The sequence below is a fragment of the Ixodes scapularis genome, unplaced genomic scaffold (assembly GCF_016920785.2).
Source record: "Ixodes scapularis isolate PalLabHiFi unplaced genomic scaffold, ASM1692078v2 PGA_scaffold5__190_contigs__length_132052651, whole genome shotgun sequence".
NCBI classification, from domain to species: Eukaryota; Metazoa; Arthropoda; class Arachnida; order Ixodida; family Ixodidae; genus Ixodes; species Ixodes scapularis.
Genome location: NW_024609880.1, coordinates 100,880,169 through 100,896,170, shown reverse-complemented (window position 1 = coordinate 100,896,170; position 16,002 = coordinate 100,880,169). Strand labels below are relative to the sequence as shown.

Here is a 16,002-nt window from a genome sequence, read left to right as displayed (position 1 = left end):
TGTTTCGTTGATTTGTGTATTTCTTCGCTAAACAAAGCATTCGGTGTGTTCGCTTATTCAATTTTTTAACAAGAAGAGTTAGTGAAGTTAATGCAGAGGTTAGTCACGTGAAAACAACAACGCGTAAGTTTTGCAAGCATTGGTAAGCATTTGACGTCACAAAACAAGTTCATCCACACGTAGTACCCACTCTAAACTCCTCGATCTCAAATTGTGGAACATACGAGTGCACTCAATGTGGAGCCTTCGAGGAGTGGTTTTCTCTGTTCACAAGTGAAGTTTGTGTTTGTAATGTAAATAGCCCGTCACATCATGAGTGGATCAGTGAGTGAAAACGAATCCTATCCTTACGTTCTCTGAATTCATTCGTTTCCTTTTAATGCGACGGCTTTATCCAGCATTTCGACAAGCCGTTGTGCATCGTAGATTTAGGCTTAGATTTCTCCAATTCGTCGATGAACCGACACTTCGTTGCTACTTGTTTACGCGCTTTGTACGTATTAGGTTGTTTTGGAAAGTACTCGTCGAACTGATCCTCATAGTTTCCGACTTTCGAGCTGGTTGTACTCGTTCGGCTGTGCTGCCCAAGTAATCGCGTAACGGCGATAGGATTGTCCCGGCACATATGAAATCTTCAAGCTGTGCATGCGAAGTGCATGATCTTCCGATCACCTTTTGATGAGTGACTCGAGAGAGAAAAATAAAAAGAACACGTTTTTTCGATCCTGGTACTCGCCGTTCTAAGCCGAACGGTCAGATTAAAACTGATCGGTTTTTGGAGCTAGTTTGGTGTCGGATTACAATGGTTCGATACGTCTCTTAGCGTTGTGCAAGCGTATCTTTCTCTCCGCTGGGTCACGTCATGGTTCAGGGTTCTAAAACGTGTGGCGTGACATTGGCATTTTTTTTTTTTTCCCAGGGAGGACCAAAAATGAAGGCATTCAACATCAATCCATTGGCCAAAAAACTTCCAATTAAGGACAAATTCCGAAAAGAGGTGAGTAACAATGCCGCATCCAAACAACACTTGTCACTCTAGTAGTGGTTCCTCTTCAGTAGCCCTCGCTTTTAAAAAAGGTTTATGGGAGAGCATGTTTGAGATTCTGGTATCTTTGGTGTGTGGCTGGCTTGAGGGATTAATGTAGAGTCATGCAGTAATAATGAATGTGGAGCGTCCAAAACGTTGCTATGCCTGGTCAAAGATAAAGTAGCAGGGCATTTGTTGCGAGTTATATGGATATTATTTGATCTCTCTGACATCCGACAGGTATTCGCCTGAACGGAGGGTTTAAAGGGATGGTGAACCGAAATTTGTATCTCAGAAAACAATGCAGGAGCTGTTGGCGGGACGCTACAATTCCTACAACACTACTTGTAAGGCGATATCTCGAATGGACGGCCGTATTTTTGAAAAAAGGGGTCGAGATTGAACGAGGCCGACGAGGCGTGTGACGTCAAGATATCTCGTTTCCTCCTCTCTTCTCTTTGCCCCTAAAGGCGAGGAGGCGGAGAAGATGCGATGCCGTTCAATCTCCTTCTCGGAGAAACGAGGTGTAAACATATCTGTCAAATGCGCCTCCTTTTTCTGAAAAATACGATCATCCGTTCGAGAAGTGATGTTTTGGTGTCTGTACTCATCCCTTTGCACGCTTTTGCTGCTGTGTTTTGTGGAATCCAGATTTCGGTTCAGCATCAATTTAAAGTTAGCAATCATAAAGTAGCTTAAAAATGTTGTAACTGCTGAAGACTTGTGGTAAGGCTGTGTCTAGAGTGCCATCCGACGGCACTCCACTCGCGCCTACAAGTGCCGTCCGAAAGAGTGCGTGTATCACTGGAGAGCTTGTTAACCCACCCTCTCGCCTGCGTTCACGCCGCTTCGTGGGGATAGTATGCGGCTCCTAATTACAAAACTATTAACCCACGTTGCCCCGTCGTACACGACGCTCCGCGGCGTCCAGCCGGCAAACCAACACCGCTGTTCCCTGTGCACCTCCGGAAAGGGAGTCCCATACCATTTTGTTCAGCGAAGTTTCGTCGACAACAATGTCGTAAATATCGCCAAATGCCTTGACAAAAAATGTTATAAAAAAGAAGAAAAAAAAGTAATATCACATTGGGGATTGAACCCGGGTCTGCTGTGCATGAGGCAGACATCTTACCACTAAGCTACGCACCAGCTTCGGAAAAGCTAGTTTTGAAATGCGCTTTATACGAAACTTTCGGACGGCACTTGAACGCTCTGCAAGAGTGTTTTCGGAGGGTACTCTAGGCACTACGTTTTGGTAAACATCTGCATAAAGCCAAGGGCATTTGCATGAAAGGTGGTTTGAGGAGTCAACCTTTAAACCTTAAGAGTTGTGGATAAGATTCTCGGAGCACGAACATCAGAGTTTCTTGAGCACCTAAATTTTCTTTACCTAAACACTTCTAAGTAGTGCTTCTGGCTTCGACACAATTTTCATTGAATCGAGCTGTGTGGTGCTTCACCAGTCCAAACCAAGCAATCTGTCCTTGCCCAGTAGTAAATACGCATAGCGCTGACAGAATAGTTAACTGCATCTTCAAACGCACACTGCAGGAGGAAGACAAAGCTGCTGCCGAAGCTTACGAGGAGTTTCTTGCCTCATTTGAGGAGCCTGCCAAGCATGGGAAAGTGTTTGTCCGTGGCAGCGTCATCAATGCCGGCTCTGGAGGTAAAGAAGCCCTTGGTGGATGTTGAAAACTGTGTGTCGTCTAGCGTTCAATCAAAAATTGTTTCTATTTCGCGTAGTGTTAATGCTGGAAGAGTTAATCTACCGAAAACAAGACAAATCGCCTAATTATTAATGGAGAAGTCTATAAATCGCCATGTTGTTCACCAATATGGTAAACAGGTTTAAGATCATTTCATGCTCCACAATTCCTTACAAACTAATGAGAGGGGCCGAGTGCATTCTTGTGTTCTAGTTTCTTTACTCTTTAAAGGGCAGTGCAACAATATTAAGGTTGAATTTGTTGCTGTTTTTTTACACAAGTTTACTGGGATTGTATTTAGCTCGGAAATCGCAGTGTTGGCGTAGTCCCTTGAGTGTCGATATTTTAATGCGACTCATGAACTAACCCCGGGCATTGCGTGAGCACTTAATTTGGGCTTGTGATAATCGATAAGGAGTATTCACTGGGTGCCATATTTGTGGGTGCTGTCTACAACGCATGCTCAGAACGAGCGCACACTAATAGGCGGCTAAGACCGGCAATCTTGAGGGTGCGGAATGCACGTTACAAAAGGACTGTGGAAGTTCGCCATCAGCACGCGCTCAGCAGTCGTGCACACAGCTATGGCCGCCAGTGAATACTTCCTATAGCTTGGCAGACATTCGAGTGGTGGCTCGTGTACGATCGCTGCAATGACAACAATAACCGAACCCTGACATACGGTGATCGAAATACTACAGGTGGCGTAACACTGCGCCTCTGCCGAAGAGCCGTCGTGGGAAAAATCAGCATGCTGTTTTCTCTTCTGCCGCCAGGGTGCGCCACCATTGCCAAGGCCGTTTTTTCCTAGGCGGTAGCGTGTACTGGGCTGCAGCGCTGCACAGTTTTCCGAGGCTATCGTTTTGTTTCTGGCCAGTTTCGGCTCCAGGAAGTGCTTCATGCCACAGTGCGATGCACCCTTTTTACTACTCCGAAAGAGGACCGTCTAAAAGTATGGCGTGTCGCGATCCCGCGCGAAGACCAACCACCTGCTGCAGCCAACAGACTTCGTCTGCGAGAGACGTTTTGAGTCGAGGTTTCTGAGTAAATCGTCGAAAGTCGTCTACAAGGGCCGCATCCTCATATGTGCCCCACGGAAAGCTGCTCTGGCGAAAGATGCAGTGCAAACAAAGTTTTCAAATTACCCCTGCTACCCGACAAAAAAAAAAAAAAAAAAGAACTTGTGGACCATTTAGCGAACGGCACTGTGTCTCAAAGGAGTGTTCAGGGTATAGTTACTTGGTGAATACTAGTTTTAACACATTCAGTTTTACTTTACCTGGAAGTGCAAGAGTACCGTATTTACACGATTGTAAGTCGACCCCCCACATTGCACTTCACATCAACAAAAGAAAAATCTTTAGAGGCGCATTTTACAGCGAACACGTGAGAATGGCAGGGTATCTCTTTCGAAAGCCCTGCCTTCAGCACACGATTGATGCCTTCTGGCGTGCTTTGGCTGCGCATGCACACGTAGGGGATGCCCAGGCGTTATCGAAACTAGGGAGCTCTCGCTGGAGGCGGGACAGCTGAAGCTCTGTGCCAGTCATAAAAAGATTGGATGGCGACTTCGGAAGTTATGCCAATTGTCAAAAGTCGCGACCTTGATAGTGCCATATGCTTTACCCGCAACTAATGTAATTTTACGTAGATTTCTCAGGTTTTAGTTGGTTTTAGACTATTTTTTATTTTATAATGTGTTAATTAAAAATGCTGCAATTGGCACCAGTGATGGTAATTTTCACACTTGTGATTACCATACTTGTTCACGCATTTGAAATTAGATCATAAGCAACAAATTATATTAGGGCTTACAAAAACTAGGTATTAAAATATCTTAATTGTATTATTAATACAAATTTCGGCAATAATAAACATTATGAACGCAAAAATATGTAATTTAACCATAATAGCCTTTCTAGAAAGGTATCATTTTGTTTTCTTTTTAGCATATTAAAAACTCTGACATCAAGATAAACAAACAGTCAAACCAATCTAATATAAAGTCATATGCGGCACGCATGCTTTAAAAAACTCGCACGCTTCGGCTCTCTGACTCGGATTTCGTCTTTTGGTTTTTGTTGTTAGAACGGCGTTTCTTAATTTATATGTCTTGTGAGCATATGTTAAACTCATCACTGATGGCGATATTTTGTAAAACTTGCATTGACTCTGTTACCCTTGGGCTGGGAATCATGGTAAGGCAATTTATTATCTAAATGCTCAGAAACACATTAAAATGCCCGCAATTCAATATTTCACGACAATTATCTGAGCGAGAAAAGTCAGCAAGAACACACAAAACTGATTTTTTAAACAAATGCACAACTTTATGTTACCTCTAATGTGAACCTGTTAAAGGGACACTGAACTCGCCAAAATATTTTGAAGTGCCTGGATAGGACATGTATGTCGCAATATAAAGTTTGCGCAAACAACTTCTGTAGCTCACTATTACGCTGCGAGATGCATCTTGAGGTATAAAAGAATCTAAAATTAACATCTATACTGAAAAAAAAAAAAAAAACACAATAGAGGTTAGTTTTGGTTTCGTTCCAAAATTAAAATGTGCCTCCTGGCGTAAATATTGTGCTATACACCGTTTATGTTTCCAGGATAAAAAGGTGACCTGTGCTCATCACACCCTAGCTTCCTCGTATAAGGAGAAACAATCTGTGTCGCTCAGTGAAGCCAGCACACTAAACAGGCCCAGCAATTGGCATACCGACACGCATCTCCGACCCTCACTATAAACGCCATTTTGGAAAATGAGTGGTGCCATCTATAGTGAATTAGAGTCGCGAATAATCGGCTCCAAATCACGCAGCCGCTTGTTCTGGCTGCGAATTGAGGGAGTGAACGATGCTCATTTTTATTTAATTTTTTCTGCGACTACGATTGCGTGGGGAAGAAAACTACCGCCTTTAATATGGGTTATAAACGTCAGGGACTTGTTCTAAGTGGTATTTGTGCAAAGTACAAACATAGTTGCACTTTCCCTTCAAAACATAGTTGTACTGTCCCTTCAACTGTACCTCGCACTTGTTGTGTAACAAATGTGTGTGTTGCAAAGAATGTGTTGTGTCACTGGTGTGACAAGTGTGTATACTTGTGCAGAGGAGAAGACCACCTCTCAAACCGGCAAGCTTTACAAGCCTCCCAAGCTCTCCGAGGCAACGAGGAGGATTGAGGAGTCCCACCAATCGCACCAGTCACACCAGTCGCATCAGTCACATCAGTCCCACCAGTCTTACCAGCCTCACCAGTCCAGGCAGCATGACTATCACTCCTCGCAGAGTGCAGCCGCAAAGGCTGAGAAAGCTGTATGTTCCTTTGATAACTCGTCGTGTGCACTACCGTGCACATTCGCACGCAGATTTAGCTAACTGTGCGTCACTTGCAAATTTTGTTCGTCAGTGGTAGTGATTGATTAGGCATTGAAGGCTGGCTGAGAAACTTGCAGTCACTGTGGAAGTGGAAGCAATAACTGTTCTTGGGCACCTTTTTCGCCTTTGTGAGACATAGAGAAGGACTGAGTTGAGTGTCTAGACTTGGGCCTGTCTACAGTATTTACCTTACAATAGCATGGGATTGCACATACCAAGTGAAGCAGCAAGGTACCTCACCGGTACCAAAATTACGAGTTGCCATGTTTGCAACTTATGTAACTTACTTTCACAGTAAAGTCTCGAGGCTCGTAAGCATTGATTTTGTGCGAAAATACTACCTGGGTTATGCACATGTTAAAATGTGTTACCTGTTGTACAGATTCTCATATGCCTTGTAAGTTTCGTGGTTGGAGCATATTACATGTAGGATAATGTGAAATACAAAGAATTTTAAAAATTTAAATACAAGGCCCCAGTTTGATTTTGGTTTTCTTTAGGCTAAGAAGAAAGAAAAGGAAAAAAAGAAGAGCAACTTGGAACTCTTCAAGGAAGAACTTAAGATGTAAGTTGGTTCCCTTCCTTGAATTATGTTGTCATTTCGAATCGCCGGATAGTACTGATTGAATGTTTTAATTATACCCTAGAATACAAGAGGAACGGGAGGAACGCTACAAAATGAAGGGCCTTCTAAAGGACAGCCTCAAAAAGGGCGACAGCTCGGAATTACAAATGCGACTTGGTGAGTGTCACTGCATGACCAAGATCCCCTTTCTTCATTTTGGGATTGATATTCGTATTGAATGATATTGTCTGAAATGCATTATTGTGATGGGTTTTGGTAGTTTTGACTTGCGAAGCGTCTAGCGGGGGGTACAATTTGCCTGTTAAATTGACTGAAGTTTGGGTTTCAGCTGCACTTTTCAGAACTCTAGTTTTGAAATTAAGCTGCTATCGTCGAAAATGTGAAAAATGTGTAGTCTGCTTCTCCAGTTCCAGCTTATTTGCATTGCACAGCAAAAATTTGCACATTGAGCTATGGGCCTGACGGCTTAATGTACTTTCTCTAAAGATCGACATATCAGTGCATGTCGCACTCGCTCACATTCACACTTAAGTGAGTATGAGTGCCATTAGACCAGACTTAAGCGAGAGCGTGATGCAGACCCTGTGTTTTTGCCCCTGCTCGTTCTGTTTGTTGTGCAATGCCTCAAAGTGACTGGGTCCCTTTCCCCACCCCCGGTGCATTGCAGCGGATGAGTACCGGTACCCCACCCTGGGCTCTTTTGACACTGGGGATCCGAACACGACCAACCTGTATCTGGGAAATCTGAACCCCAAGATGACTGAGCAGGAACTATGCGAGATCTTTGGTCGCTACGGGCCTTTAGCCAGCGTCAAGATCATGTGGCCCAGATCGCAGGAAGAGCGCCAACGCAAGCGGAACTGCGGTTTTGTCGCCTACATGAACCGCAAGGATGGTGAACGCGCCATCAAGCATTTGAGTGGTGTGTACAATGTTTTTTTCCTCTTTTTCTGATGGGTCTGTCTATCATTCTCCGGAGCTGTTGCTGGGGCTAATCAACAAAGTTTGGGGTAGGCCGTGAAGAGGGTCTGGATCGCGGACCATGCATTACTTATGTCAGGTGCAGGTTACCGAGCTATTATGAACCCACATGGAATTGTGGGAATTGCCAGCATAGTTTAGCCAGCCTAGAAATGTCTGAGAACCATCGGTGATTTTGTCCAGTGTGTTGGTGTTGACGAGATATCGGAGCTGCGTTGTTTTTAGGGATGCCGCAAACCACCCGAGGTTCGAATTCGAAAGGTTGCAATATTTTCTAACCAAACTGAGGTTCGAATTCGAAGGATTTCGATGTTTTCACCGTACCGAGGTTCGAATCCGAAAAGTTCGCAACTTTCAAACACCAGGGAATTTTGAATCCGAAAAGTTTGAAACTTTCATGGTTTCTAAAAGTTTGGGTTCGATTATTTCAAATATTTTTTTACTTGAGGTTCCAGAAATTCAAAGATTTCAAACTTTCCTAACTTGAAATTTGAGGGATTCAAATGTTTTGATTTTCTTGGGATCTGAAGTTCGAAAAATTTGAAGATTTCAAATTTCTTTGAATCTTAAATTCGAAAAATTCGAACGTTTCAAAATTTTTATAGACACAAAGTTCGATAAATTCTAAGATTTCGAATTTCTTTCTACATACATTTCGAAAGTTTCGATTCTCTTTCGAAAAAAAAAAAAAGCTTAGAAGGTTTTGAATTTCTTTCAAGTCCAAGTGCGCAAAGTTCGATGTCCGGTTTTCATGTTCCTCCACAGTTTCAGTTTCAAATGTTTTCACGCCTCACTGGTTTTCACGAAATCAGGTTTAGAAAAGTTCGGGTGTGATATTTAGTCTGTGCAAAGTTCATTGGGCAATTAAATGAGACGACGTGTGTCCCGGATGTGCTGGAATATTTGCCAGAGCAGAGTGACGTGTGACCATAGATCAGTAATTGTGATTGCCAGCCCGGGGGGGTCTTTAATGTGCATCGCACAGTATTGATCACAAAAACGCTTTGTTTATCTATATCTATCCAGGTCGAAACGGCCAGGGGCAGGCAGGTAGTTGAGGCTTAGAAAAACCTTGAAGCGATCTGGCAAACTGCCTCCCTATCTCCTTGCAGGCTGGTAGTAATCCTATCGAATGCCACCCAAGTGACGCTGACATATAGTAAGTTTAGTTTGTACATTATGCAAAATCCTGAGACTGGGAATGAAATTTGAAAGAAAAAGTGTAAGAAGACAGAAAAAAGGGACAGGACAATGCCTCAAACTCAGTTCTGTGAATGAAATCTAAAGGAGCTGTGCAACGATTTTAGTGTTGAAAGAATTGGCATCTTCTGCTTTTGATATTGTTCACCTTGTCACAAATGACAGAAAACACACCTCCTTTCATCGAAATGTTGCGATTCCGCCGCATAATAGCGAGGCAAAACTGAGAATATTCCCCAACTTGCAGCCGCGAGCGGCGGCCATGAGAAACATGCGGCGTGACGTCACTGGGAAGTCTTGTAGAAAGATAGCAAGTTGTGCGAATACCTGCTTGATAAAAGGTAACTTTTCTATAAATCTTGTCGTTCCAACATATATATAAATGCGTCAAAAACCTGGTATCATCGACAAAACTTTTATTATACGGAGTTTTAGTGGCGCCATCTATTCTAGGTCTACAAAACTATCAGCTCCATCTGCTACCGTGAACAGCTGCCAGAAGCCGGAGGGGGAGGGGGGGAGAGTCTAACCCCCTTGACAGAGCCGGACGGTTATGGCCAGACCCGGATGAGACTTTCCTCTTTTCACCACATTGTTCGTGCTGCGCCCGCCAGCACGTCGTCACGCGGTCGCGAGCGGAGGAGTTCTCGCTGCTCACTGATAGCTCTAAAGAGAGAACTTTTCCGGAACCCCGCGCGTATCCCCTCAATGTCACTGCACACTTGACCCGGAAGACGACGTACGAGTTGAGAGGCGGCAAAAACCTGGATCTTCTTCATTTTTTTAAATAAAAACTAGGGTATCCAGGCAAAATCTGTTTTTTGTAGTTCACTTCAGAAGTGTCAGGCATCAACTTCCACAATAATTTAAGCAAAGCCCTGAAATTGTTGCAAGCTCCTTTAAAAGAAAAAGTGTAAGAAAACAGAAAAAGTGGGACAGGACAACGCCTCAAACTCAGCTCTGGGAATGAAATTTGAAAGAAAAAGTGTAAGAAGACAGAAAAAAGGGGACAAGACAATGTCTCAAACTCAGCTCAGGACAATGTCTCAAACTCAACTCAGCTGAAAATTCAGCTCAGGACAACGTCTCAAACTCAACCCAGCTGAGTTTGAGACATTGTCCTGTCCCCTTTTTCTTTCTTCTTACACTTTTTCTTTCGAATTTCATTCCCAGTCTCAGGATTTTGCATCATGATCAACATACACCAGCTCGCCTGCACCTTGACAATTTTTTTAGTTTGTAATTGCTTTGGAGGTTTATTTTCCGGGACGGAAGAAACGCTGAGCAAAAAAGCGCAGAAGCCGACACAGCTCGAGGTCGAGGAGCGTTCTACCATACCAGTGGCGTCGGAAGAGGAAAAACGGGAAGGGGGGAGGGCTCCAGTCCACCCAGATATTTCGGACTGTTAAAGAAAACAATACGGGGAAAGAGGGCGTGGTCGAGCTTATTTTAATCTGAAATTATTTATGCATATGTATTTATATTATGTATTATATAATATTATATATGCAGTGAAGAACTGTCGCTCTTTACTGCGTAAAAGATTGCGTGGATGGTCATTGTTAGAAACTAGTTGTTAGAAGGCACTACTGGTCACATGCTTAGTGGTTCGGAAGTTCAAAGCTGTCTTTTCAACCTAAATAACTGTGCCATTGGTAAAATAAAAGAAATTAATATAACAATAAATGTGAGGACGAAAAGCTGGAGAGAAAGAGAAAATTATCAAGAACCTGCCAGAAGTGTTGTATTCATAGGCCCAGAACTTCTTAGAAACAAGCATATTCAGAGGCCCAGAACTTCGAAACAAGTTTCTCCTACCAAAATGTGTGCAAGCTAAAAGAAACACGTCCCAGGAACATGAAATAAGAAAATAAAAACAAAAAAAAAATAAAAAAATGGCTTTTTTTTTATGACGTGCTGAACTTGAACAATATTAGAAATCTTCCCCCATGAGTTAATTTATTCCTCAACGTGAAAAAAAACAATAAATACATTATTTTGTAGTCTGCAGATGGTAATGTTATGTACAGTCTGTGGTGTTAATTTAAATGCGATACCTCAAACAGTTTAGACGAAAAAAAATGACCAAGTTTAGGGCATAATTGCCCGTACATACATGTTTGGACATTTCTTCAAAACTCGTCTTGGACAACAATAATCATATCTTGAGACGGCACTTACCTAGTCAGAACCAACTAGCCTAACTAGCCATACTTACCTAGGCTATGCATAGATCATTCTTAAAAAGTTTAACATCTCTACCATTAATAGCTTCGGCTATAGCGGTCTTCAAATATGGCACAAACGACAATTGTCAAAAACCCGTCGTCCTTCCTCGCTTCTTCAGGAATTTATTTCTTTAAAACTAAGCATGCCAGAACATTGAAATAAACAACGATATTGTTTTTTGCAAGGAATGCATCACCACGTGTAAAAATGCAAAAGAAAAAATTATGAATGTACCTCACTGCTTGAATCCAAATGAAACCGCCCGCCGGTCTTTCGAAGTTCGTCGAACTTTTGACTTCTCAGGATTCGAAATTACAAAAATTTTCAATTTGTATAGATAAATAAGTTCGAAAATTATAGAATTTCTTCGCGTAGGAAGTTTGAAAGTTCGAAAAGCTTCAAACTTTTTGTGCAAGAATTTCAAAAGTTTAAAAATCATCGAATTTTTTAGTCTATCAAGTTTAAAAGTTTGACAAGCATCGAATTTTGCAGCGTAATAAGTTCAAAAACAAGCAAACTTTTAGCGTAGTAAGGTCAAAGGTTCAACAAACATTGCATTTCTGAACGTGCGAAGTTCAAAATTTTGAAAGCGTCATACTTTTTAGTTTAACAAGTTCGAAAATTCGACTTCCGTCGAATTTCTTGATATAGAAAGTTCGAAAATTCGAAAACTTTCTAACCTTTCAAATTGCTTGATTCGATCATCGAACCTTCGGTTCGAAAAAAGTTTGCGGCATCCCTAGTAGTTGTTTTAGTGCAAGTTACCGGGATCACAATTTTTGCAGATGTTCTTTTCGCTTTTCTAGCAGGCATACTACAATGTTTTGGAAATGACTGGAGTCGCACTGAAGGCTCGAAACACGCGCGAGAGTTGATTTCAGTAGTGTCGGAGATAGAATACTATGAATGTCTGAGAATTATTCCTTACTGATAGCTTAGTAGGTTAGTCCTACTAGAACCATACTTTGCTAAGAGATTAGGCGAAACCCAGAAAAGTCTTTGAGAATCCAGAAACACCATGATTATACTAGATATCCCGGCAAGGAAAGAAGGCACTTTATCGAACGTAACGCTCAAGCTTGGACGTGAGCGCGAAAGACTGCCAATTTTGTCGAACGTGTGCCACGTGCAAGCTCATCCGTTGGCACGAGAGACTGACGAGAGCTCCCCCACGGTGGGCGCAGGAAATGAGGTGATGGGCTTCGAGATGAAGATGGGCTGGGGCAAGGCGGTGCCGATCCCCCCGCACCCCGTGTACATCCCCCCGGCTATGGTTGAGCTCACCCTGCCGCCCCCTCCTTCGGGATTGCCCTTCAACGCACAGCCACACAAGAAGCAGGCTCAGCCCCTGGACCCACAGTCGATGCCCCCACACGAGTTCGACAAGGTGGGTTCCCATCCTTCCCCTCTCGCACGGGAACGCGGCGCGTTTCTCTGAGTGACGCATACAATCTGTTTTGGCTGCGGTAGCCGAGATCAAGATGAGGCACGGTGGGGACGCGACCTACTTTCACCGCTCTGTGTTGTGGCTTCCAAGTGCATCGAAACAAGCGCTTTGGCATCGAGCTGCGACGGCTTTTGGCAACCGAAGCACGAAACTGTCGAGATAGGTTCGGCCGTTCGGTTGGAGTTTGAGGAAAATGTTGGATAATAACGATACCAGGAAGACGATCGTAAGTTGCATCGTCTGCCCGTGGTGTCGCAGATGCTTCACGACGAAAGTAACAAGTCACCTTGCGATAGATTACGTCTCTTTGGCCTCAAAGCAAGCTGCCTCGAGGTTTACCGACTATCCTTTAATCCGAGCCAATAAGAGCTCAGTGTTCTGACGTCATCACAACCCCTGCAAAAGTAGCAGACGAATTTGCGCTCCGTATAAATTTGAAGGCAAAAGGATTTAAAGGAGCTCGATTCTTGCTTGTGCGCCTTCTGTCTCATTCTACCGCGCCCAACCGGCTTAGCTGCTACATATTTGTGTCCCATAGAAATTAATTGTACAGCATGAAGCTGTGAAAGTAGGTGGGGTCACTTTTGAAGATAATGAAGGTTGTATCTGTATTGCAACTGGAACTTCTTGATATTTTTTGTGCCATAGTTGGTCATAAGCATGTTGTTGGAAGTGGCATCTTGGGTGTAAAGGTATAATCATTCCGACTTTTTCATCATTTTTAATTGGCAACTTTTCTTACGTGAATCAATCCACGGACAAATTTTCCATTTGATAAGGAGCATAAAAAGTTGACCCACGTCCCCGACTGTGTAATGGTAGTTTTTTGATGAAACAACTTGAAGCATTGCATAGTTGATCCTCATCATAAGGTGCTATGAGCAACATGGATGTACTGCCCTGGGGTACCGCAAAGTTTCTTTTGCTTTTTTAACCATTCATCAGCTTGTGTATTTGAAGAACCTTTGTAGTTAATGCTTTGTGATTTCATGTCCTTATGGTGTCAAACATGGATGCAAGGGATGTATATTCCATGGTGTCTGACACTGCCATTTAACGGGTGGGTCATTGATGGCACAATATGGCAGTCTGGTCTGAAAAGGCTTTTACTCGGTGTTTGAATGTGGGCATAGAAGACACTATTTAGTGGATCTTTGAAACCATATCAAGCGATCTTATTCCTGAAAAGCTGGTTCCCTGAAGAATTCTGAACATACTAACTGGCTAGTCATCCAATGCTCTGGCATATTTGTATGAGGCCCTTATGATGAGGTTCAGTAGAACAATGATAACTAAAATTTAGAAAAATCTTTTTTTATTATTATTATTAATGGAAGCAGTTAGGTTTTTTGAGATGTCAATGAAAGTAGACTGAGACTATTGGGAGGACCACTAATTTTGGGGTCAAGCATTTGAGAAGCTTTTGTCTGAGATGTCATTTGTCAATTTTTTTTTATGTTGTCTGTCGACTTTGCCTTTTGGTTAGCCTCGACAATTGGCTCTATATCAGTGTGTGCAGTTAATAGTAGTTAATAATGACAATAATGGCTAGCAGTTAATAATGACAACTGAATAGATCCTTAAGCATAACATGTTCAAACTTAACTGGGCTGTCATGTCATTGTGAAAGGTAAAGAATGGAGTTTACAGTGGTATAACCAAATTGGTATTGAATTCATTGGAAGTAGGAACTTTCTTGCCTTTTTAGATGGCACTGAAATGCCCAATTTGAGAGATAGGAAACTTCTAAAAGCAATGCCATTGGTAGTTTCACAAATGCTTGTACCCAAAAGATTTGTTTAGTATCAGTTGTTTTTTCACATTCATTGGTATATATTACCAAGACACTTCAGTAGAATCCATGAGAAGTTTTCTTAATTTGAGTATCCTGTGATTTGTATTTTGCACATGTGCAGTCATATGGTAGTATAGTCCTATTGTCCTTTTTTTTTTCTGCTTCTTTTCTTTTTTTGGTAACTGAATTTCTGAATAATAATAAGTACCTCATCTGTCCCATGTGCGATGCGATGCTGTTTCCTGCAGATTTTAGCCACCGCGGTAGTGAAAGTGGTTATCCCTACTGAAAGGTACTGCAATCCTTTTCTTCTCAACTCTTTTGTCGTTTCTAAAAGCCAAGTTAGCCATGTGTGTTGTCTTGTTTAGTGCAGGATCAAGTAAAGATCAGTACATTTTTTTAGAGATTTCACATTCAGGGAAAACTAAAGCTACCTAAAGCTTTGTTGCGGCTTGTTCGGGACAGGGGAGCTCTTCTGTCCTTGCTTGAACAGGCCTGATGGCCTTCGTAAAGTGGCATAGCTGTAGACGGGTATAACAAGCTTTTTGTAAGGACCGGATTTTATTCAAAGTTAATCCATAAGCTCTTTAGAGTCGAGAGTAGCAGTTTTTGGCTTCACACTCGGGCACGCTTGTTTTTGTAAAGCTTGTCTCGACTTATGTGTCCGAAATCTCCTAAGATATCACTGCAGATGTTTTCTTTAAGCTTCTATGTGCAGTGAGGCATGTAGCAGACAGATGTCATCATTTGATATCGTCAGCTTATGAAACTGGCAGGAGGAGACAATCATCTCTGTGGCTTCCAAGCATGCGTCTTTGGCACCAATCTTTCCAAAAATCACCACAACCTTGGAACTGCTTTTTTTTTTTTTTTTGTAAATTGCTCTAATTGATTTGTTTAGTTAACACCAAAAATTGCAAGTGTTCAAACCAAAAAAATTAATATAAACTGGTGGCTTTTCTCGGATGCCCATCTGGCATAGACCAATGGAAGAACCCACTAAATTGTCTGCAAGTAAATTTCTGGGAGCTTGCCTAGCGGATGCTTGCCTTTCCGAACCCCCCAGCAGGAAGTGATGTGGCGTATGGTAGCGCGACTTCCTGGGTTTCCTTGTTCAGAAATTCAAGTCACCTTTCCAGCCTGCCTGTTGAGAGAAAGGGAGAGGGAAGAGTGTTTGTGTGCTGCCTGTGCGTGGGCAGGTGTTACCTTGTGCCTCTTTTCCTCTGCGTTTCCTCGCACAGGAGTCTACTCTGCCTCATCCACCGCATGATCGAGTTTGTCGTCCGAGAGGGTCCCATGTTTGAGGCCATGATCATGAACCGAGAACTGAACAACCCCATGTTCAGGTAAGGGATACCTGCGGGCAAGGCAGCCCGTGTACTGCGCGTGCTGGCAGGAGCATGCTTTTGAGTGCATAACTGTCGTCGTGAACTTGCCGGTAATCACTTGAGCAACGCCATCTTTCGATAGGTGCGGCGAGCAGTCAACAAAGTGCGTCGTCTGCTCGCTGCGTCCATCGCCGCTGACGGGTGGTCTTACTTTTTTCGTAAGAAGAGAGCTATGCCTTAAAAATTCTCCAGCTCCATGCACATTCGGTGGAAGTTTGAGCTTTCCGTGTGCAGGCACTGATTTTTTCTGCTCGTTT

The 16,002-nt window shown here is 42.8% G+C and overlaps 1 protein-coding gene across 1 annotated transcript in view; it reads left to right on the top strand.

Moving 5' to 3' along the window:
* Positions 1 to 202: 202 nt before the first annotated feature.
* The window catches only part of LOC8050959 (U2 snRNP-associated SURP motif-containing protein), a 28,233-nt gene continuing 12,433 nt past the window's right edge, over positions 203 to 16,002 (top strand). Inside the window, exons 1-10 of the mRNA XM_029966038.4 lie at positions 203 to 324; positions 920 to 997; positions 2,579 to 2,693; positions 5,851 to 6,056; positions 6,620 to 6,684; positions 6,767 to 6,861; positions 7,373 to 7,627; positions 12,300 to 12,502; positions 14,606 to 14,649; positions 15,599 to 15,703. Of these exons, the coding sequence (XP_029821898.3) occupies positions 313 to 324; positions 920 to 997; positions 2,579 to 2,693; positions 5,851 to 6,056; positions 6,620 to 6,684; positions 6,767 to 6,861; positions 7,373 to 7,627; positions 12,300 to 12,502; positions 14,606 to 14,649; positions 15,599 to 15,703 (1,178 nt within the window). The 5' untranslated portion in view covers positions 203 to 312. The remainder of the gene's footprint in view (positions 325 to 919; positions 998 to 2,578; positions 2,694 to 5,850; positions 6,057 to 6,619; positions 6,685 to 6,766; positions 6,862 to 7,372; positions 7,628 to 12,299; positions 12,503 to 14,605; positions 14,650 to 15,598; positions 15,704 to 16,002) is intronic.